This window comes from Mus caroli, unplaced genomic scaffold (genome assembly GCF_978045245.1).
Source record: "Mus caroli unplaced genomic scaffold, Mus_caroli_1 scaffold_5, whole genome shotgun sequence".
NCBI classification, from domain to species: domain Eukaryota; kingdom Metazoa; phylum Chordata; class Mammalia; order Rodentia; family Muridae; genus Mus; species Mus caroli.
Window position 1 is genome coordinate 47999061 of NW_028227260.1, and position 25848 is coordinate 48024908.

The following is a 25848-nucleotide window of genomic DNA, read 5'->3' on the forward strand; positions in this document are numbered from 1 at the left end:
GAAACCAGGAAATGTAAATAAAGAAAATAAATAATAAAAACATTTCAAAATGAAACCAACTAAACAAACAAACAAACAAAACAAAACAAAAAAAAACAAACAAAAACTCCAGTGATACAGAGTACAAATAGAATAGGAGTCCACGTTGCAAGTATGGAGGTCAGAGGACATCTTGCAGTAGTCAGTTTCTCTGTTTCTGTAATATAGGTCCCAAGAATTTAACTCAGCAACTCAGCCTTGATAGCAAAGTTTATTTATTTTTTTGGCTTGGTGAGATATCTCTTTAATCATTATTGGTTTTGAAAGAGAGAGAGAGAGAGAGAGAGAGAGAGAGAGAGGGAGAGAGAGAGAGAGAGAGAGAGAGAGAGAGAGAGAGAGAGAGAGAGAGAGATCCCAAATATTTCATTTAATTGAATTATGACAAACTAGGAAGGTAATTTTCAGTAAAGAACAAGTACACATTCAAGAGTTCTAATGTTGATTTTTTTTGCTTGTTCATTTATTAATCTTGGAATAACATCAAAACACTGTGTATAGTGACCAATCTCAAAGATCGCAAAATTAATCACTATTAGCCACAAGTAGCTAGTCTAACACTTAAAACATGACTGGTTTGAATTGAGTTTTCTATTCATAAACCAGATATTGTTTGCAATATATATTATTGAAAAGAAGTAAAACATTTATAAATTTTAGTTAGTAATGTTTTATAATGCTAAGACCTGAGATATGTTTTGTTGTGTTACTAAAATTAATTTTGACTATTTCTATTTAATTTTTAATAATACAAGTACTGGGAATTTAAAATTACTTTTGTATTTCCATATGACTGTGTTGCAGAAAATATGGAAAAATGTATAATCTAAAATTTGAAATTTTGTGCCCATAGGCTCCCAATGGAGAAGCTAGAGAAAGTACCCAAGATGTTAAAGGGATCTGCAACCAACCCTATAGGGGGAACAACATGATGAACTAACCAGTACCCCGGAGCTCTTGTCTCTAGCTGCATATGTATCGAAAGATGGCCTAGTCGGCCATCACTGGAAAGAGAGGCCCATTGGACTTGCAAACTTTATATGCCCCAATACAGGGGAATGCCAGGGCCAAAAGAATGGGAATGGGTGGGTAGGGAAGTGGGTGGAGGTATGGGGGACTTTTGGGATAGCATTGGAAATGTAATTGAGGAAAATACGTAATAAAAAATATAAAAAAAAACAATTTACAGAAAGCAAAGTTCTTTGATCATTAATAATTTCTGTAGCATAAAATAATGGCTTATAATAATATTTAAAATTTTGTAGCCATATTTGGAAATTTCAAAATTTTATGGCTCATTTAAATTTTTCTAGTAAGAAAATGTCAATTAATAATGCTTTTTTCATTTACATTCATATTTTAAGTCTAACACAAATTCAAAGTACAAAGTTTGAATAGAGAATTTTGTTTTCATAGGTTAGATTCTGACTCAATGCTTCACCAAAAGTTTTATCAGAATGAAAAGAGTAAAGCATTACAGCCATTTTTAGAATATAATAAGTGTACTGTCTCCAAAATGAAATTAGTTTTCTTCTCTAGTTTATTTTTGAATGGTAAATAGTTTCAAAATTGCTTTCATTTTCCTTTGTTATAAAAACTATTAACAAGCAACACAATTATATTAGGAGACACATTTTGTCTATTTCTCTGTTAATGTACCATTTCTAGTGAATATCGAAAATTTATTTTGTCATATATTATTTGAAGGAAACTATTTTAATTATTAAAAACTCAGGTCCTAATGATTTATAAGACAACTTTCTCGAAAATACTTTTCTATAATGTTTCATGTCTAACTATTAGTAACCTAAAACAAAACTAACAGAACCTCAGTTGATTTGGTCATGTAACATGATAATAAAGGAAGATATAATATTACTAAGAAGATATTAGTTGTATGGTCCATGCTATAAATTTGTAAACTAATACCTGTACTGGCTGGTTTTGTGTGTCAACTTGACACAGCTGGAGTTATCACAGATAAAGGAGCTTAACTTGAGGAAATGCCTCCATGAGATCCAACTGTAAGGCATTTTCTCAATTAGTGATCAAGGGAGAAAGGGCCTTTTGTGGGTGGTGACATCTCTGGACTGGTAGTCCTGGTTCTATAAGAGAGCAGGCTGAGCAAGCCAGGGGAAGCAAGCCAGTAAGTAACATCCCTCCATGGCCTCTGCATCAGCTCCTGCTTTCTGACCTGCTTAATTTCCAGTCCTGACATCCTTGGAGATGAACAGCAATGTGGAAGTGTAAGCTGAATAAACCCTTTCCTCCCCAACTTGTTTCTTGGTCATGATGTATGTGCAGGAATAGAAACCCTGACTAAGACAAATTGGTACCAGAATAGTCGGGTATTCTGTGACAACCTGACCATGTTTTGGGGAGGACTATGGAAGGACTTTGGAACTTTGGGCTAGAAGATCCATTTGGTGTGAAGAGCTCTGACAGATGTCGTGTAGGAGCTTGGAAGATAATGTTGAGAACAGTGAAGAAGATGGAGGCCTGGCTTGTGAAATTTCAGAGGGAAAATTAAAGACTCTTTTCAGGGCCATTGCTATTTTGGAGTTTGATTATTCTGTAGTTCTGGATAGCTAGGGCTGAAGAATCAGCTGTGATTAACAAGATACCAGAACTACTAAAGCAAAACCTTTGCATTACTGAGACTATTGATGCTGGTTAGCTAGAGCTAAGAAATTAGAGGTGATTAAGAAGAGACCAGCATCATCGAGGTGACAGCATCTGGAAAGTGTTTTCTGAAAGCACAAAGAGGCTGTGTTCCAGAGATAGCCAAGGTTGTATTCCTGCTGCAGCCGGACTTGGTAATGTGTAAGGGTCACCCAGGTGGTACTGGTTTTGAAGGCATGAAGGGGTCACACAGAGCAGCTGAGACTCGATACGGTGAGAGGCCATGGAAGGCAATTGGTGAAGGTGCAGACTCAGTTGCAATTGACAGCCCAGGACTGAAGGGGTCATGCAGTGTTTTGGAGACGCCAGTACCATGAGATGACCACCAAGAGCAGCAGCAGTGGAGTACAGGCATCAGGAGCCTAGAGGACGACCTGTGTGCTACAAAGGGCATGGCTGCAGAAGTGACCCAAGCCCTTGGAGGAGCCCAGAAGATTGTGAGTTGGATCCCAGACATTGGATGGCTGGAGATTGACTTTTGCTTTTGATTGTGACAGTGCCCTGATATTTTTCCTCTTGGAGGAAGAAACTATTTTAGTGGAGCCCACAGTTAAGAGACTTTTTATTGTAAAAAGACTTTGGATTTTAAAGAGATGGATATTTTAAAGAGATTGAAATTTTAAGAATGTGTAAAGACTGTGGGACATTTAAAGTTATGTAGACCTCAGGGATGAATAAGAATGTAAGGGTTGAGGCTGAATAGTTATGTGTTTGTGTGTCAAGTTGACAAGGGGTCAATTGTACTGGCTGGTTTTGTGTGTCAACTTGACACAGCTGGAGTTATCACAGATAAAGGAGCTTAAGTTGAGGAAATGCCTCAATGAGATTCAACTGTAAGGCATTTTCTCGATTAATGATCAAGGGGGAAAGGGCCCTTTGTGGGTGGTGACATCTCTGGGCTGATAGTCCTGGTTCTATAAGAGAGCAGGCTGAGCAAGCCAAGGGAAGCAAGCCAGTAAGTAACATCCCTCCATGGCCTCTGCATCAGCTCCTGCTTCCTGACCTGCTTCATTTCCAGTCCTGACATCCTTGGTGATGAAAAGCAATGTGGAAGTGTAAGCTGAATAAACCCTTTCCTCCCCAACTTATTTCTTGGTCATGATATTTGTGCAGGAATAGAAACCCTTACTAAGACAATACTTGTGAGTATATATTTTAATTAATGCCTTCATATGAAAAAGGTGATACTCTTTAAAGGACACTGTCTGTCTAAAAAACTAACATAGGAAAAACTTCATGGCTATCCTTCATACAGGTAAATTACATTTTGTGTTTATACAGACTTAACTAAGAAGTCAGATGCCTATAGGTAAGGCAATTCAGCTGCATGAGAGAAAACTCATGTATTATATGTGTAATTAAATAATAGATATAATTTATGCCTTTTCCATATTCTTTTTCCTAAATAAGAATCCTTGACATAATTAGCATTTCAAGTCAGAAACCTAATCCTGTAGAAACTTGAGGCCCCAGGGAAGGGGAATGCTAGAGAGTGGGGGTGGGGCATCCTCTCAGAGTCAAGGGGGATAGGGAATGGGATGAGAAACTGTGGGAGGTGGTACTTGGAGCTGTAGCGATGCCTGGAATATAAATAAATAAAAATTTAAAAATTGAAATAATAATAGAACCTGCATATGAAAGTGTGGCATGAATGTCAAATGTTTGCTGAAGACAGCATACATTTTAATTACATATATGAATACTAAGTAGTGCCAAGTTTTATGGTTTTATTTATATTATTATATGCCAGGAACACATGGTTTCTGCAATCTTTAAAATGAGTCTAGAGAATGAGCTCAGTTGGGCAAGTGCTTGTCTAGTATGTGCTATATAAACAAGATTTTATATCTGTAATCTCGGTATACTCAGAAGTTAAAGTTCATACTAAGATATATATTCTATTAATAGTTATCTGGATCTTTGAAAGATGGGAGAAGTGTGGAAGGAAAATGAAAGAGAACAGAAGAAACAAAAGAAAAAGAAAGGAAACAAACTTCAAATCTTTGAATACTTAATTGACTTTACTGAGTATATTCACCTAGGCAGCTGTAATAGTTTTATGAGAATCAATGTGGTCCTGACTCATATTCAATTTTTTTTATTCCACAGCACCTCTATGAAGAGTTTATCAAGACACATTGCTAAGTAAAATAAATCAGACACAGTAACACATTTATCACATGTTTTTTTTTTTTTCATATGTTGGAAAATGCCTTATTGTAGAATAGGAATTAAGGAACAGAACAAGCATATTTGCACATGAGGTTGCTCATAACCTAAATAAATTGAAAAACAAATGATATATTATTCAGTGGAAGTTATTACAATGAAATCAACAAATTTGAAATGAAGAAAAAGTATTTGACTTGAATCATAAACACAAAGATGTTCTGATGTCTATCCCATATCTACAGCTCATGAATTTGCAGAGAAATAGCTACAAAACCAAAAGAACTGGAGAGTTAAACTATATGCAATATTTTCACATTAATTTTATTATGCATATAAATGTTCAAGATTGAAGGACATTAGGAGTAAGATATCATTAAATTTTCAAACTTTTGAGGATTGATGAAATTAATTAGAATGTGAAGATTGACCATATAAAATGGCCAAAGAAGTATTTAAACAAAACACAAGAAGTTCCGAGATTTGAAAACAATCAAAGTAGCAAAAATAATCATAATTCCAATTCTCATATCAAACTTGAAGAGGAAAGAGATCTATGTGCGACATACTGGATTTATTACTGACTTCAGAAAGTACTATACTTTAATAATTATTTTAGATTGCTTGAAGTAACAATGAATTATTGGTTGTAGTTTTAAAACTAACAAAGGAAAATCATAGTTTTTGGAAAATAGAAAAATAAAAAGAACATTTTGAAATATGAATTTAAAATAAGCATAAATATAAATGAGGCATCCAGAATATTCAATAAAATCTTAAAATTTTATGAACAAACGATTAAATATATTTTAACTGGTTGCTTAAATTTCATGTTTAAAAATATTGGCTGTTTCTTAGCCTTATCTTAGTAGAGACTCACAAATAATCTGTACCACAATTGTTGGTAAAAAGTATACCTTACATACCATTACAAGAATGGAAGGGAGACTATTTTCTTTAGTATGTATAGAATAGGAAAATTTAGAGTTCAAATTAGGAAAGAAGTGTAGATAATATTTAATCTTTTGTATTCCCTCAGAGAGATGTTGAAGATATTCCCCTGGTCAGAAGAATAATATAGTCAAATCCATATTTAATTTGAAAGCAGGTACTTTAAGTAAAAAACATGACTACATGATTATATTAATTTTGTTACATTAAAAATTGATGTAAAGAAATTGCAAAAAATCATTCAAGTAGCGAGGATAACCAATTTAAGGAATATTCTCTTAGATATCAGTTCATTTTTTAAAAAACTGAAGCAAGCAGTTAAAATTTGGAATTCTTTATGAGAGGTGAAAAAAGTTCCCCAAACAAAGATGAATAATTTTTTCTGAAGTGAAACATGCATTTTAGTGAAGCTTTGTGTTTATTTCTACTATACCTTTCTTTAGTCCAGGAATGAAAGCTAAAAAGAGATTTGCAGAAAGTTAAACAATATGTTTTTACTCTTCTTCAAAATATACTATAGAAGTTACATAGCAAATTATATTAAATTCCATTGTATTCTATTCTTGACCCCATTTTGCAGCGAGTGTTAACTTAAGCAAGATTGAACTTATTTAAGATTGTCTTCTGTAATTTGTGAGAATATTATTTAAGCAAGTCTATGTAATATGTTGCACTTTCAGCAAGTAGTAATTGCTCCTTTAGATAGTGCCTATGTGCCTTTAGCTAATTACCTATCTATTAGGAGCTCAGTGTTATGCAAGAAATCAGCATATGTCTAGCTTTATTGAGTGTAAAAGAAAATATAGTACACCAATAAAATGCCACCAGCATTTATATACTATCCTACTGAAAACACAGAATGCAAGAAAACAGTACATTTTACCTAGAGTACTCTTGTCTCCAAATTCTGGTGATAAAAATTAAGATGACTGCCAGGTCAGTAGACACTAGCCTAACAATTTATTTCAGTGAAATTATTCTTATTATTATTTTAAAAATAATTTCCTATAAATTCACAACCAAATATACATATTATTTCTCATGAGTAAATGAGGGAAATTCATGTACATTATAGTAATCATAATTCTAGATAAACATAGGGATAAATATTTAATTAATTTTCATTAAAATAATTATTATGTTCAAGAATAGGAAGTAAAACTAAACTGAAGAGTTTATACTACTAAAATATTAACTTTGTATCAATATGTATGTATGATTATTCAATTTATTCTTTATAAAATTTTAAAATCCATAGGAAAATGTATTTGTTGATGACTTCTGTGCTTTAGTATATATTTTACAGTATTTATGTTTGGGTAAATGCTTAAAAAACAAGCAAATTGAAATTGCATAAAACCTACTTCAATTTAATTTGAGGTAATTTGATATGACACATGACATGCTAAGAGATGCATAGTAGGTCAAAAACAAACAAAAATGCAACTACAAGTGTGACAAATTGAAAGTACTATAATTATACAAATTAATTAAAGAAAAACATTTGCTATTTTTCAGTGTCATTGATGTGTTACCGCACATTCCCTTTCCATCACAAGGTGTTTTACTGAGAAGTAAAACAATTTAATGGTAACACACTAAAGAAAAATAACAGATCTTTCAAAAGTTACATAGAATAAGATTATCTTTCAGACAGTATTCTGAAACTCTATACATTTGATGTATCCAAGTCTATGGAAAGATTAACATGAAAACACACACATACATCCCATACATTATTGCAATAAACAATCATGATCTGTGCTTTCTCAAAGTTATTTTCATATATCTTACAATGAGAAAGAAAAATTAGAAATAAAGTACTCGCTTTTCATGTGTAAATTGTAATTACACGTTAGCATAGTCCTCAGTGATCTATTTTGGTAGTCGAAAAGGTCAAAACAAAAGGGATTGGGTCTGGAGATGCTTCTAGTGCTCTGATTTTTTTTTTTTTCCTAAATGAAAGAAGTTGAATAGGTAGCAAAACAACAACTAAGCAGCACCCAAGTCCATTTTAAAAATACTTCACTAACCTAAAAATTAAAATTTGATTTATAAGTAATAGCAAATCGATCAGTTTTATTAAAATTTAAAGGAATAAACATATTCCATATAAAGTTTTCCTTACATACTCTGAAGAAACAATAGAAACGTGATCAAAAGTGGAAATATTTCAACACATACAGCAATATATTTAAGACTCCAATAACACAATAGTGCATTTATAATGTAAGTGTACTTTTTGGCGACTATTGAATGTTGAGGGAGGGAGGAAGGGAATCTTGACCTAGTTAACAATATCATTCAAGTCACTGTAAAGATCTGTATTGTTTTATATGATTCAACTTGATTTTCTCCAAATTCTTTTCAATAAAAGAAAAATGAAAACTGATTAACAGAGATCACTACAGATTTAACAATTTGAATATAATACTTGTCAGTGTATCCATTTATACTTTCTAATTACTTCAAAAGTAATCACATATGCGGCTGTTCTCAAATGTAAAAGTTTTAGCCCTGAAGCAAAAAGTCATTAAGAAAATCAGTTTTAAAATAAATATCTTCTAGAGAAAGTACCCAAGGAGCTAAAGGAATCTGCAACCCTATAGGTGGAACAACAATATGAACTAACCAGTACCCCGGAGCTCCTGTGTCCAGCTGCATATGTAGCAGAAGATGGCCTAGTCAGCCATCATTGGGAAGAGAGGCCCATTGGACTTGCAAACTTTATATGCCTCAGTACAGGGGAACACCAGGGCCAAGAAGTGGGAATGGTTGGGTGAGGGAGTTGGGGGGGTGGGTATGGGGGACTTTTGGGATAGCATTGGAAATGTAAATGAAGAAAATACCAAATAAAATAAAATAAATAAATAAATATCACATTTATTATATACTATCTTTAAGTAATTATATTGAAATTTCTAGAATAATTTCAAATACAGAGAAAAACTAAAAAATAAAAATAAGTATACAAGTGAGGTTTAACCTAAGGTATAGCCTCAAGTTTTATGAGTTAACTATTAATAACAAGTTGAACTATTAATAACAAGTTGTTTATTGATTTTCTTATACTAAGCCTCTCAAAGTTTAATACAGAAGGTCATGGAATGCAGCAGAAGAAAACCGAAAGAAATTTTGTAGACTTGAAGACTAGAATGCTAAATTAATAAGCTAATGCCTACCTTTCATAGATGTTAATATTAAAATTGTAAAAACTTCCCAAAAGACTTAATTCTTCCTTATGTATAGCACAAATTACCACTGTGTCTTCCTTATTCATGACTAAAAAATTGTATAGTTATAGGAATCTTCCATGTATGGGCATGAAAATAAGAAACAATGGGGCTCAAGTCAAATTTTATGTTCAAACTTCGTGAAATGTTAAGACTAAAAAAACAAATACTGTAAGAAGATTATTCATATAATGAGCATCTAACATATTCTGAAAAAAAGTTTGAAAACATGAATTTAATTATTGTATAAACTAAAAATTCTAAAGTATCCTCTTCTGTCATAAGTGTTAAAGAAGCCATAATTTGATGACTGCAAAAGATAAAGTCTGTATTCGTTTGATTATGAAAATACCAAAAACTTTTCATTTGCTTCAAGAAATAAATAACCATAATCTATGTCTACTAAATTGTGGTTGTCCATACTCAAATTATAGCAGACTATCAAATTCTCCTATTCTTTATACACCATCAGTTAAACCAGTACCATTTACTGAAAATGTTGTCTTTTTTTTTTTCCACTGTATTTTTGGCTTCTGTGTCAGAGATCAAGTTTCCATAGGTATAGGGTTTATTTCTGGTTCTTCAATTCTATACCACTGATCGACCTGTCACTGTTCCAATGACATGCAGTTGTTATCACTATTGCTTTGTAGTACAGCTTGAGGTTAGGGATGATAATTTTCCCAGAAGTTCTTTTATTGTTGGGAATTGTTTTGACTACCTTGAGGTTTTTGTTATTCCAAATAAATCTGCAAATTGCTTTTTCTAACCCTATGAAAAACTGAATGGGAATTTTGATGGGGATTGCATTGATTCTGTAGATTGTTTTTAGTAAGATGGCCATTTCCACTATGTTATCCTACCAATCCATGAGCTTGGGAGATCTTTCCATCTGAGTTCTTCAATTTTCTTGTCCTACATATCTTTCACTTCCTTGGTAAAAGCTATACCAAGATATTTTATACTATTTTTGGCTATTATGAAGGGTGTTGTTTCTGTAATTTCTTTCTCAGCATATTTATCATTTGTGTAAAGTAAGGTTATTGATTTGTTTGAGTTAATTTTATACCCTGCCACTTTATGAAAATAGATCTATATTTATCACCCTGCACAAAACTGAAGTCCCAATGAATCAAGAACCTCAGCATAAAACCATATATACTGAATGTAATAGAAGAAAAAGGGGGAAAGAGCCTTGAACTTATTGGCACAGGGGGAAATTTCCTGAACAGCGCAGGCTCTATGATTAAAAATAAATAAATGGGACCTCATGAAAAAGAAAAGGTTTTGTAAGGCAAAGGACATAGTCGATAGGAAAAATCATCAACCTACAAATTGGGAAACATAATCTTCACTAACCCTACATCCAACAATGGGCTAATTTCCAAAATATATAAATAACTCAAGAAGTTAATCTACAAACAATCAAATAACTCACTTAAAATATGGAGTACAGAGCTAAGTAGAGAATCAGCAGAAGTATCTCAAATGGCCAAGAAGCACTTAAAGATATGCCCAAAGTGGTTAGCAAACAAAGGCAAATTCAAAGGGCTCTGAGATTCTACCTGACACCAATCAGAATGGCTAAGATCAAAAACTGAAGGGACAGTACAAGCTCTTGAGGATGTGGAGAAAGAAGAACACTCCTTAATTGCTGGTGGGATTGCAAGCTGGTAAGCCAACTCTGGAAATCAGTCTGGAGATTCCTTCAGAAATTGCAAATAGTTCTATCTGAAGACCCAGCTATACTACCCTCGGGCATATACATAAAGGATGCCCCACCATACCACAAGCACACATGTTCTACCATGTTCATAGCAGCCTTATTTGTAATAGCCAGAAGCTAGAAGAATGGTTTCACAAAATGTGGTTCATTTGCACAGTGGAATACTATTCATCAATTAAAAATGAGGACATCATGAATTTTTGCAGGCAAATGGATAGAACTAGAAAATATCATCCTGAGTGAGGTAAGCCAGAAGGACATGCATGGTATGTACTCACTGATTAGTGGATATTAGCCAAAGAGTACATAGTACCTTTAATACAACCCATAGATCATAAGTAAAATAAGTAGATAGGCCCAAGTGAGGTTGTTTCAATTTCATTTAGAAGGGGGAAGAAAAAAATCAGGGGAGGCAGATGGAGCAAAGGACCTGGTTGGGAGAAACCATATTTAGAAATGCCCTGTAAATTTTTCAAGTATTTTAACTTAAATAACTTTCACTAATATAAATGGCAAAAAATTTCTTCAAACAAAGTTCTACTAATTTATTGTTAAGTTTTCCTACAGAATAAGAAATATATTAAGGTTGAATTATTGAAAGGATTTTTTATTGTCTTAATATATCAGTTTAAATGAATATATTTGTATAATAATAAAATAATACACTACAGCTGAAATATCTGTTTTATATTAGTGTTATTTTTTTTTACAAATTTAAGATAATACAATGTTTTCCCAAAAACAGTATAAGAAATTATTTTATTACCAATTAATGAGAATTAAAGATATTCAAATTTTCATTTGCTTCGTATACCAAAGTTTCAAGTGCAAATTTAGTTTGATATAAATTAATTTAAAAATTATTATTAATGGCAGTTTCTGTGTGTAGTTGTTGTCCATGGAATGCTTTTACTTTATATTTTAAATATCGGTAGATAAACCTAACATATGGGAAAGTGGCTATAGATTTTAGAAATAAATAAGAAGAGTCATTTTCCACATGGTGAGACATGTTGGAAATATACTGCAGGGAACTGGTCTTCTTAGACAATATGTTGATAAATATTTTATATCAGCAAAGAACAAAGCATAAAAGACAGTGCCACAAATATGAAGAGGAAATGAAAATTAGAAGCTAGCTATTTCAAACTGAATTAAATAAAAGTTTATATGCACAGGAAGAAGATGGACAAAGAAGAACTTATTTTATCAGCCTGACAGATTAACTGAGTGCATAAGACATGTTAAAAGGTTTCTTGAATAAACCAAATGCTTTTTGCCAAAGAAATCATCTACACTTCATGATTAAAAGACAGAGATTCAAGGTAATGGCTCTTTGGATGCTCAAAATATAAATATTATATTTTTAGTACTTATAAAAGGAAAGCATGGCACTTAGAGATAAAATATTGCCTCAGATCTATTTTTTCCATAACTAGGATGAATATATAAATCTTTCATAAACTATAAATTCATTTCTGCATTTGTTTGAATCCCTGAGTATTAATCTCTAACTTTCTTGGCTTCTTCAGACATAAAGTGTTAGCATTACTTCTAGCCAGAATGAGATATTTATGTAGAAATGAATTTATATCTGCAGCATAATATTGCTAAGAACTTACCAGAAATTTATACAAAAAATATAGTCATGAATAACTGGTACATTTATTTAAACATATGCCAGTCCTATGCTGTCCTCTGTTACCCATTGCTTGTAGACAAAACATTTTGACACCATACATTTCCTATCCCATAGCAGCATTCCTTACTTACTCTGTTTGAATCCCTCCTCTGCATCATGAAGAAAAACATACTAATATCCCTTTATCTTCTAAGGTTACATCTTATTGAAAGAATGAAAAAGTGTCCTAAACAAATGTACTTTAGTTGTAGTTGAATTAATTTAAAGTTCTACATGGACTTCTGTCTGTAAAACTAAAAGCAAAATTATACAATTAAGTTAAATACTAAAAAAACTTAATGGGAGTTGGTTAAATCATAAGGAATTATTCAATCTTTATCCTGTAATCTGAATTCTAATCAGGATATTAAAGCATTAGTAGTGATTACAAATACTCAGATTCTAAATAATGATTCTAATGATTGAAATAAACTCTATCAAAAAATGTCCTATTAGAAATGTATCTTCCTCACTAGATTGAATGTTATCACTCTATATGAAATTAGTAGGTTGTTGTGCAATTTTAAATGAAATACCCATCAATTTTCTCATTATTTTACTGTATTTCCATTAAATATTTGTGGTTTACTACAGTCAATTGATTAACATATAAAATAAACAAAAAGGTGTATCATTTCACTAAATATAATATTTATACAAGTGAAAATGAAATCTAAGATTTTACAGCAAATGTGTTCATTTATAAAAATGATAAAAATGAACTTTTTCAGTTATGGACAAATAAAATTACCACACTCTATTTTCTTCAGAAAATACATGTAATTTGGAAGAATACATCAGTAAGAAAAAAATATAATTTATGATTATTCATATAATCTAAATTAAGAATTTAGTTAATGTAAAAATATACAGAATACAGAATGAATTTAAAAACTAGGGGATGCAGAAATGGCTCAGTGGATAAGAGCAAATGTTGCTGTTTCACAGTATCCGAATTTTATTTCCAGAACCCACATGGTGTCTTACAAGTATACTTAATTCTAGTTCCAGGATATTGAAAACATTTCTTTGATCAATATAGGTACTATATTTGTACTCAGTGTTATTATATACATGCAGGCAAAACAGTCATGCACATAAAATAAAAATGAATCTTTAAAAATTAACTGAATATTATTAATTTTAAAAACTAAGTTTGTGAGACTTTCTAACAACAAATATCCATAAGAACAAACTTTTATACAGGAAAAATGGTTTTTAGTCTATGCATTAGAATGTAAAAATTCTATATGCTATTTCAAATAGCAAATTATATTTTATGACTTACCAAAGCATAGAAAATAAATCATTTCAGTAAACGCAATTATCTAAAAATAATTCATGGCATAATAAGATGAGTTAACAATATTGCTCTCTGGAAATCAGTTTGGTGGTTCCTCAGAAAATTGGACATAGTACTACCATAAAATCCAGCAATACCTCTCCTGGGCATATACCAAGAAGATGTTCCAACTTGTAATAAAGACACATGCTCCACCATGTTCATAGCAGCCTTATTTATTATAGCCAGAAGTAGGAAAGAACCAAGATATCCCTCAACAGAAGAATGGATACAGAAAATGTGGTACATTTACACAATGAAGTACTACTCAGCTATTAAAAACAATAAATTTATGAAATTCTTAGGCAAATAGATGTATCTGGAGGGTATCATCCTGAGTGAGGTAACCCAATCACAAAAGAACACACATGATATGCACTCACTGATAAGTGGATATTAGCCTAGAAACTTAGAATACCCGATACAATTTGCAAAAACCATGAAACTCAAGTAGAAGAAAGACCAAAGTATGGATACCTCGTTCCTCCTTAGAATGGGGATCAAAATACCATGGAAGGAGTTACAGAGACAAAGTCCAGAACAGAGCCTGAAGGAACTACCATCCGGAGACTGCCCTACTTGAGGACCCACCCCATAAACAACTACCAAACCTAGTCACTAGGCAGATGCCAAGAAGAGCCTGCTGATAGGAACCTGATATAGCTGTCTCCTGCGAGGGTCTGCCAGTGCCTGACAAATACAGAAGTGGATGCTCACAGTCATCCATTTTGACAGAGTACAAGGTCCTCTTTGAAGGAGCCAGAGAAATACCCATGGAGCTGAAGGGGTCTGAAGCCCCATAGGAGGAACGTCAATATGAACTAACCAGTACCCCTGAGCTTCTTGGAACTATACCACCAATCAAAGAAAACACATGGTGGAACTTGTGGCTCTAGCTGCATATGTAGCAGAGGATGGCCTACTCGGTCATCAATAGGAGGAGAGGCCCTTGGTCCTGTGAAGGCTCTATGCCCCAGTATAGGGGAATGCCAGGACAAGGAATTGGAGTGGATGGATTGGGGAGCAGGGGGAGGGGGCAATGGGATAGGGTATTTTCAGAGGGAAAATTAGGAAAGGGGATAACATTTGAAATGTAAATAAAGAAAATATCTAATAAAAATCTGCTTAAAAAAGTAAAAAATAGTTTTTAATTATTTTGACTACATATTGTTTAGAAATTTTGTCCAACAAAAACCCCCACATTGAAGGAACGTTATGTAAGACACAGAATATTCAAAAAGATGTGAAATATTCTATCCCTCAAGGAATTTCATTCACTCAGGATATTCAAAAGAAAGTGAATCATTCTAACTTGAAAGAAAGCTCCTTAAGCTCCAGATGTAAAAGAAAGCTTCAGAAAGTTCTGCAGCTGAGCAGATTTACTACATCCCTCCATCCCCAAGTGAATATAATCAGTAAGAAATAATCACAAAAGCCTAACTGCCAAAAAGACACAAAACGCATCTGAACAGACAAAAAACAAAAACAAAAAAAATCCCAAGACAAACAAACAAACAAAGTAGAGAACAGCTGAGTAATTAGGAATATCCATAAACCAACAGGTATCTAGAAAGGAAAGAGTCCAACCTGTAGATTTTGGTGGTGTCTTTTCAGGTCTTATAAGTAAAACCTGAGCTAAACTCTTATACATAATCCCAATAGAATCCCTTAGTTCAGTGAACTGAAATTTGGTGGTATCTTTACTTTCATCTGTTGCTTGCTAGATGCTTGCTCACATTTCCTCTAGAATGGTGTCATAAAACAAACAACTGGGTTAAATTCACTGACTTGAATTTTAAGTTTTGCTAATAATTACAAAAGACAGAGTTTTCAAATATCTGCCATGAGTTTACTTCAAATATGGCCTCCTCTGCCTTGATATATTCTGTGAGGTCTAGGAACTTTATACTTTGAATATTTAATATGGAAAATATTCATATTATCTTTTCACAAAAGATGAACTAGTATCAAATTCAGTACAGAGATTCATGGCCATAATTTTCACAATTTTTCTGCAACACATGTCCTCTATGAAGTCTTTGTCAGTTTATCAACAATACAAGGTACTTTAACAGACTACATCAGGTTACCTTTAAAAAAACTCAATTGACTTACATTATTAATGCATAATTCCAAATTAATATTTAATACTGCAAAGTTAGAGCATTACCGGTTATATTATAAGTTAGGTTTAGGACAGGAATCTTGTGTACCTCAAGCACTGTTTTAAATATTGACATATCCATAAAATGACAACTTAATTATGGATCCATATAGACTATTTACTAAACATATCAATGGATTTGTAAGACACAAATAAAAATAAACATAGAGAAGTAAAAAAAAATATTCCAAATGTTATGCTCTACATCTTGCTATATAATATTGTTTATACAATATATAATATTTATATTTGACTTGCTTTTGGATAAATTCAACAGAACATTATACTACATTATAAATAGTGATGATATTTCACTTTTATAGCATCAAGGGATGAACATCTATTATTTAACAGACGATAAAAATATTTTTCATTCTCTATCAGTAAGTTTTGAACCCAAAGTGTATGACATTAGCTGAAATACCCAACAAAGGGAAGAAAGAACATGTAGAAGTCATATGGAGAGGTCAGGCAAAGTCCCTGGTTGAGGGGTGGGACCACCCTCATGTCTCAAAATTTTTAACCCAGAATTGCTCCTGTTTAAAGGAAATATAGGGCTAAAGATTGGAGCAGAGACTGAAGTAAAGGACATCCAGAGACAATCCCACCTGGGGATCCATTCCATATGCAGCCACCAAACCCAGTCACTATTGCTGATGCCAAGAAGTGCGTGCTGACAGGATCCTGATATAGCTGTCCTCTGAGAGGCTCTGCCAGAGCCTGACAAAGAAATGGATGCTCTCAGACCTGACTGAGCATGGGGACCCCAATGTTGGAGTTAGGGGAAAGACTGAAGGAGCTGAAGTGGTTTACAACCCCATAGGAAGAACAATGTCAACAAAACCAGACCTCCCAGAGCTCCCAGGGACTAAACTACCAACCAAAGAATACACATGGAGGGACCCATGGCTCCAGCTGCATATGAAGCAGAGGATAGCCTTATCTCTCATCAATGGGAAGGAGGCACTTGGTCCTATGAAAGCTTGATGCCCCAGTGTAGAGTAATTCTAGGGAGGTGAGGCGGGAGTGGTTGGATGGGTGGGGGAGCACCTTCATGAAATCAGGAGTAGGGGAGAGTGATAGGAAGTTTGCAGAGTGGAAATCAGGAAGGGGATGACATTTGAAATGTAAATAAATAAATAACCAATAAAAATTAAAGAAAAGAAAATTCAGAAAATGAGGGATTTGTCATTGTCATATATACAAATATACATATTAGTATCTGGGTTCAAATAATTTGAATTGGACAAGCCATCACATCATATTTATTTTATTTTATTTATAAATTTGCAAAGATAGGGTATGGGTATATCACCTAGATTAGCTGGAATTTACTATCTACTACAGGCTGGCCTTAAACTGTTGATCTTTTGCACCATTATCTCAAGTGCTGGGATTATAGATATGCATAATCACACTCATCTCTAGTATTCTTTCTTTGTATCTTTTTCTAATTTTGAGTCTATACATGGATAAGTATGATCAGAAAGAATTAATCTTAGATACAATTTGAAACTAATATATATATTTCTGTGTATCTATATATGTGTTTATATATGTATCTTTCTCTTTATTACCTGTACATCTATAATCTATCTATAAGTATCTACTAAATCTTAGAATAAGTAGTATTAATATGAATAATTTAATTGTATAGAGAGCTCTAATAATTCTGTTTTCATATTATTTTTATCAATTATATCAGATTAAATACATTATGTAATTAAAAGTTGTCATTTACTTGAATAATTACTAATCATCTACTCTACATTTGGAGCATTTAAAATCAGTGCATTTGGCATTAGAATACTTGGATATCTCATCATCTAGTATTTTATCTTAGTCTTTTGTATAGAGGTAAGAAGGAGTCTCAGAATAGTCTTAATTTACATTTCTTTGAAAGCAAGGGAACTTGAACATTTTTAAATGATTCTCATCCATTTATATTTCAATGTTTCAGAGTGCTAAGTTCAATACCATGCTACATTTACTAAGTTAAATTGTTTACTTGTTGTTTAGGTTTTTTGACCTCTTTGCATATTGTAAACACTGTCTGGTTTTATTTGATAACTATTTCTCTTATTCTGTAGGCTGCTCATTGGTTCAAACAATGATCTAGTTTTCTGTACCTTTTTTTTTTTTTTTTTTTTTTTTTTAGATTCAGTGTGTTGTTTTGTAGTCCATATGGTCTGTAGTTTCTTTCTTGGGCAGAAACCGAAATGTAGCCCTGAGTATAGAAAGCTACAGATAATGTGGAAAACAGAAGGCATAGCTACGTCCCAAGATGATTGATCCCTGGTAAAAGAAGACCACAAGATTGGAGGAAGAAAAGAATGAAGTACTCAGATAAGGGAGTCCAGAGACTATTTGCACAAATTCTGTTAGTATTGATATATTTAGTAAATAACTAAAGGCTATAGATAAAACTATAGAAAATTAAATTTTGTTCATTTGTGAAGTAAGCACTGATTCTTTTGTCTATGTTAGTTAGTCCTCTCTTTTTTTCAGATCCATATGTTGCTCACAGCTGCTCTGCTCATAGCAAGGTGCCATTTGTTAATTATTGTTCATAATGTTAGGGTCCTTTTAAGGAAGTTCTTTACTGCACTCTTGGGTTCAAATTTTCTTCCGCTTTCTCCTCTACCATGTTCAGACATTCAGATTTAATGTTAATTTTGAATTGAATTTTGTGTACAATAACATATAAGGAACAAAGTTTATTTTCTACTTGTAGACATCTAGAACTACTAATAAAATTTATTGAAGATTTAGGTAATATATATTGTCAAGTTCTTAGTCAAAATCAGGTATCTTTAGGAAAATGGGCTAAAATGTGGTCCTCAGTTCTATTCCATTGTTCAGTGGGTTTCCTTTATTGCAGAACCTTTTTGTTTTATGATGATAAATGTTGGTTTTAATGTGTAAAAATAACAACATTTATTTACTGCTTTTGGGAAAACAACATTGACCAGCCACTATGGAAATCAGAATGAAGCTTGCCTGAAAAGCTAGAAATAAATCTAATATTTAATCCACCTGTAAACCTTTAGATCTCTGTATCATTCTATAGATATAGCTTATAATTCATGTTCACAAGCTCTTGGGGGTGGGTGGGTACTAGTTAGCTCATATTGTTGTTCCTCCAATAGGGTTGCAGACCCCTTTTGCTCCTTGAATACTTTCTCTAGCTCCTTCATTGGGGGCTCTGTGTTCCATTCAGTAGATGACTATGAGCCCACCAGAGCTTGTGCCTCTAGTTGCATATGTAGCAGAGGATGGCCTAGTAGGCCATCAATGGGAGGAGAGTCCCTTGATCTTGCAAAGATTATATGCCCCAGTACAGGGCAATGCCAGGGCCAAGAAGTGGGAGTGGGTGGGTAGGGGAGCAGGGTGGGGGGAGGGTATAGAGAACTTTCAGGATAGCATTTGAAATGTAAATGAAGAAAATATCTAATAAAAAATAATTCAGGTTCATTCATGCTCTATTCATAATATCAGAAATAAAAACAGTCTAGATGTCCATCAACTGATTAAAATAGATAATAAATCTTTGATTCATTTAAATATTAAAGTATTATTCCAATATTTTTATTAAATAACAAGAGGCAATAATTTGAATAATTCATAACATCAATTTCACTGTGTATTTCACATATTTTATTTCATAAAATCTTTCATTTATTAAAAAAGATTTTAGAGAAATCAGCTTATAGCATCATATTTTGATATTAGGATTTTTGAGAAATTGAAGTACATACTCATACCTAAGAAATGTAATCAAACACAAAGTTTTTCCTTCCTGAGGTGGAGTCTTACCATGTATCTATAAATTATAGAATATCATAGACAGAAATATAGCAAATTATTAAGAATGAAATAATGAAACTCAAAGGAAATGGATGGAGCTGTAAAGGTTAACTCTGAGTGAGAAAACCCTAATCAAGAAAGAAAAAAAAATATTTCAGAAAGAAAAAGAAAAATTATTTACTTTGTGGAGGGTTGATTTTGAAAGTTCAGATATGTGTGTTCCATTTGGATTTAAAACATAATAATAAAAAGTAGAGGCCAGGAAATCAGTAAGTTGTTATATGAGGGAATTTCAAGAGATAAGAGAGAATGCTTTGGTATAATGTTTCAAAAGTAGTAAGGGAGCAGGGAGGTTTAAATAAGGTTATGTATTGGAAGAGCCCAGATGGGAGTGCTACATTGTAACATATACCAAGGACACATGCTCCATGATGTACGTAACAACCTTATTTCTGAATCCAGAAACTGGAAAGGACCCAGATGTCCTTCAACAGAGGAATGGACACAGAAAAATGTGGTACATTTACACAATGGAGAATTACTTAGCGATTAAAAACAATGAATTCATGAAATTCTTAGGCAATGACTTAGAAAATGTCATCCTGAGTGAGGTAACCCAGTCACAAAAGAACACACATGGTATGTAATCACTGATAAGTAGATATTAGGAAAATAGCTCAGAATACCCAGGATACAATTCACAGACCACATGAGGGTCAAAAAGAAGGAAGATCTGAGTGTGGATGTTTCAGTACTTCTTAGAGGGGGAACAAAATATTCAAGGGAGGAAATATGGAGACAAAATGTGGAACAGAAACTGAAGCAAAGACCATCCAGAGACTGCCCCACCTGGGGAACCATCCCATATAGAGGAACCACACCCAGACACTATTGCAGATGCCAAGAAGTGCTTGCTGACAGGAGTCTGATACAACATTCTCCAGAGAAGCTCTGTCAGAGCCTGACAAATACAGAGGCAGATACTCACAGCCAACCCATTGGAAGGAGCATGAGGTCCCTAATGGAGGAGTTAGAGAAAGGACTGGGGAAGCTGAAAGGGTTTGCAACCCACAGGAAGAATAAAAATATCAACCAACCAGACACCCTAGAGCTCCCAGGAACTAAACCACCAGCCAAAGTGTACACATGGAGGGACCCATGGCTCCAGCTGCATATGTAGCAGAGGATGTCCTTGAAGTACACCAATGGGAGGAAAGGCTCTTGGTCCTGGGAAGGCTCCATGCCCCAGTGTAGGATTATGCCAGCATGGGTTGGTGGGAGTAGGTGGGTGGGTGGGTGAGCACCCTCATAGAAGCAGGGGGAGGGAGAATGAGATACGGGGTTTGTGGAGGGGAAACCGGAATAGGGGATAACATTTGAAATGTAAATAAATAAAATACCCAATGAAATAAAATAAAATAAAATAAAATAAAATAAAATAAAATAAAAAGCACAGTGCCAGAAATTGATCTCATTTGGGATCATATTTCCTCTGTAGGAGAATAAGAGTAATTTTAATATTACCCAAATGTAAATCATGCAAGTTACAATAATGGATGGCTTTTACAAAATTTCCATTGCTTCAATAGATGCTAGAACAACATATAACCAAATATATTAGGACTAGATTCACTCCAAAGAAAGGCATTCATATTTGGCCACTGTTAGTATAGGAATTTGTGATGAGACAGATCATATACTGTAGTGGAGAATCTGCTACTATAATTCTGCTAAGTGTCAATAATATTAAACTATGGATATTGTCCATACTCATAGTATGCTTATAAATGACTGATCTTTATACCACAGATTAATAGGTCACTCAATCATTACCCGAGAATATTCTATTTGTAATAGATAGTAATTAACATAGAGAACTATAAAAGGTCAATGATCAGAGAAACAAGACTAGATTTCTCAGATCTAGATGGAGTATATATATGTTACAGATTAGGGATAGAACTACTGTACCAGCCAGAGGTAGTGGGTGAATAAAAGGAAACGATATTCTCAGTACACACCATGGAATTTTGCACATACAATATGAACGTACAGAACTTGTAATAGCATGCATATGCCCAGTGAAAACTCAAGCCAGATGGTGGTGGTTTGAATAATAAATGGACCTTATTTCTCAGTCATTTACTTTTTATTAGATATTTTCTTTATTTACATTTCAAATGTTATCCCCTTTCCTAGTTTCCCCTCCCAAAACTTCCTATTCAATTCCCCTCACTCTGCTCAGCAATCCAACCCTCCTGCTTCTCTGTCCTGGCATTCTCCTACACTGGGGCATCGAACCTTCTCAGGATCAAGGCCAGTCAGTCAATTAAATATTTGGTTAACAATTAGTGGGAATGTTTGGGTAAGTTTAGGAACAGTAGTTTGTTAGAGGAAATATGTAACAGGAGGTTACATATTTGAGATTTTAACAGCCTAACATGATTGCTGGTTTGTCTTTATCTTTATGTTTGCAAATAAATATACTCTCTAGCTGTTATGAAGTCTAACCTTTGGAAAACATAAGCCACAATGAACTCTAAGTGTCATAGGTCTTAATGTTCTACTGTAACAACAACAACAACAAAATCCCAGCGTGGATGGAGAAGGAAGGTGCACATTAAGTCCATCTCTAGCCAAGGAACTATAAATAATTGATAACATTTCATAGAATAAAGTTAGGTTTCTTTAAGAGTATAGGACTTGTTAAGTTGGCCATGCTCCAATGGAATACTACACATTCAAGAAAGCAATACATATATGATACACACACACACCACACACACACACACACACACACACACACATATATATATATATATATATATATATAATCTCATTGTGTGTATATACATGTATACACACATGCATATATATATATATATATATATGTATATATATATCACCAATTGCACATGCTGGGTTGAAAAAAATGAGAATACAAAGTTGAGTAGATAAAGGAGAGAGTTTGAATTTGGGATGAGTTGGGGGAATTTATGAATATAAGCTAAACAAATTTATAAAATTTCCCAAAGACATAATAAAATTGTGATCTGATAAAAAATATTATCATTTTAATATATCTCTTAATGAATTTTGTCATCATTAAACAACTGTTTTTATTAAGTGACCACAAAAATCAGATTTTCATGTTTTTCTCTGAATAAATTAGTATTACTTAAGTTTTAGGAAGGTTTTTTAATATAACTTTCAATATAATAATGTTTTGAGACTGCACCTCATAAGACAGACACTTCTATCACATGAAGATACAAGAATTGATAGAATCAAAGACAAAACTTCACTTTGTTTCTAAAGTAGTAAGTGTAACGTATTTTAATTAAGATTTTCTGTTTAAATTAATGATTCTCTATTTTCTTCTGTTCTTACAATTTAAATTTAAATATCTTTTCCAAAATATTATTTCCAAACTCTAGTTTCAGAGGGAATGACCATGATGTCGGAAATTGACATCAAATTGTCTTTGCTTTTTTGGTTGTCGAAAGTATATGTAACATCAAATTCATTGAATCAAAAATATGATTATTCAGCAAATGAAAATTTGATAATATGTATTGAGGATAGTTCTATTAAAAATGGCTATATTTCATTTCATTTAATTCTTCATTTGCTGTGATTACAAGATGCTGGTGATGTCAGGTACCATTCAATAGATTGCACACAAAATTTTTGAGATGGTGAAGTCATCAAAAATCACTTTATATCTGTAAATACAGTACTGAATCATTATGAACATGTCCTTAATTTGAGACCTTCTTCAGATATAGCAAAATATCCCATATTAATTAATTAGAAACTATCGATACATGTCTATGTGATCAAATTATTGCATTGAACAAAGCTTATTTTCTCTTAACTAAAACCTAATGAGTATATGACCTTATTAGGTACAAACTCTATGTTGTAAACTACCTTTTCAAAAGGATGCTGATTTATAGTATACCTCATTATTAGTACTGCAAATATGAGTTTGGTGCTCAAATAAACTTAAATGAGTGTTCACAGACATTAATATCAATTGAACTCACTATTAAAATATTTTATTTTGTTACAATCTTAGTTAATTCAAACAACAAATATATGAAAATAACTGCTTCAAAATGGTAAGATTGAACTTTTCAGAAAGAATTCTAAGGGGCAAAATTCAACAAAGACATGTCACAATATTATATCACAGTCAGTGATCTGAAAACTTTTTAGTAACACAAAATTTGGATTTTAGTTTAGTTCTTGTTATATTCCAGATATTCATCCTCATTCAAATGTATATAGCTGGCAAGTATTTCCTTGCTTTACAAAGAGCTTTGGCATAACCTTTTATTTCAGGGGACCTCCAAAGTGTTTTGGCACTATTGTATTATTAAGGTTATTTCCATAAAGTGGTGTTTAAGACATGAGCAAGAAAACAATTAAGGTAACAAAAAATAGGAACTCGAGAAAATTTTAAAAAGTAGGGAGAATAAAAGGCTCAAATACAATTTTAAAATTGTCAGTGTTGGAGATATTTAATAAACAATGTATTTATAGATCAATTGTTCCTTATTTCTATTAAATGGAGGAGAGAATGTTGAAGCATGATTAAAGGCAATGGTAGCTATAGAGAAAAAGGACTAGTACCATGGAAAATGGAAAATGAAATATTTGCATGAGAAATCAAAGATTCATCTTTCTTGAAAATAATTAAGACTAAAACTTGAACCACTGTCACACATGATTAAAATTCAGTCTCACAATATGGAGATTAGATTATAATTATGTTTTTATTCCCAACCTTTGACTCCATGACAGTACTAAAATAGTAAAACCTGCTTCTGCTTCATTGACATTCTGAATTTAACCACATGTTAACATAGTTTCATGGTAGAACATTTTGTTAAAGTCAAGAAGTTTTTAATACTTGTTACTCAATAGCACTTATGCTTTTAATATTTTATATTTTTAAGTATGTCTACTTTTAGGAAGACATCTTTCAAGACAACAAAAATCAGATTTAATGAAAGAACACTAAAATATAAGTTTTCTCCTTATTGTTACCCTGTAATTTTATTAGATTAATTGTACACATTTAAGGTATTAGTTGTCATGCTTGTATAAAATACAGGGCCCCAGTGTTCCCCTGTAGTGAGGCATATATGGTTTGCAAGACCAATGGGACTATCTTTCCAATGATGGCCGACTAGGCCATCTTCTGATACATATGCAGCTAGAGACACGATCTCCAGGGGGTACTGGTTAGTTCATATTGTGTTTCCACCTATAGGGTTGCAGATCCCTTTAGCTCCTTGGGTACTTTCTCTAGATCCTCCATTGGGGGCCCTGTGATCCATTCAATAGCTGACTGTGAGCATCCACCTTTGTGTTTGCTAGGCCCCGGTATAGCCTCACAAGAAACAGCTATATCTGGGTCCTTTCAGCAAAATCTTGCTAGTGTATGCATATGATTCTAGTTTTGCAAGCCTAAGAGCTATAAGAAGCACATGAGTGCTTATAGCAATGTTCCATAGAACCAGTAAAGCCATGTAATGTGAAACAGTGACAGATTCCTTATGTGAATTAAAATTTTTGAAAAGAAATTGCATCTGTCTGTGAAAAAAAAAAAAACCTGGAAGGAATCTATGTGGGCAGATTGGAATTTTTGTCTGTTTGTAGACCAATTACTTTATCTTGCCCCAGTTTTAGCCTTCCAGAATAGCCATTACTTGTACTACTCTCTATATAAACTAAAACCTCGGGGAAATAAATAAAAACCTCTTGGAAGCTAATAACATAGTACTAACATCTTGTGATAATAAATAAAAACATCCTAGAAGCTGTTAACTTTGAAGAGTATTAGCTTCCAGAAAGCTAAGAGCATGTATAATTTTATGATAAATGTGATTCATAGTGCACAGCTTTAGATACAGAATGGGTATGATCAAATGGCAATCAACAAAGGAAGCATAGGAATTTGTTAGTCATATACATAGATTCCTTCTTCAAAGAAGAGGAATTTTATCATTCTGGATACAGAGTGTAATGATTATCTTAATACCTCAA

General features: G+C 33.1%; 1 protein-coding gene across 6 annotated transcripts in view; it reads right to left on the reverse strand.

The window, feature by feature from the left end:
- Positions 1–25848, reverse strand: part of Pcdh11x (protocadherin 11 X-linked) — a 610005-nt gene that overhangs the window by 92003 nt on the left and 492154 nt on the right. For 2 of the 6 annotated variants that reach the window (XM_085838040.1, XM_085838038.1), the window contains one exon: positions 6272–6295. The exons of the other annotated variants lie outside the window; for them this stretch is intronic. In XM_085838040.1, coding sequence (XP_085694166.1) covers positions 6272–6295 — 24 coding nt within the window. The remainder of the gene's footprint in view (positions 1–6271; positions 6296–25848) is intronic. 6 annotated transcript variants of the gene reach the window in all.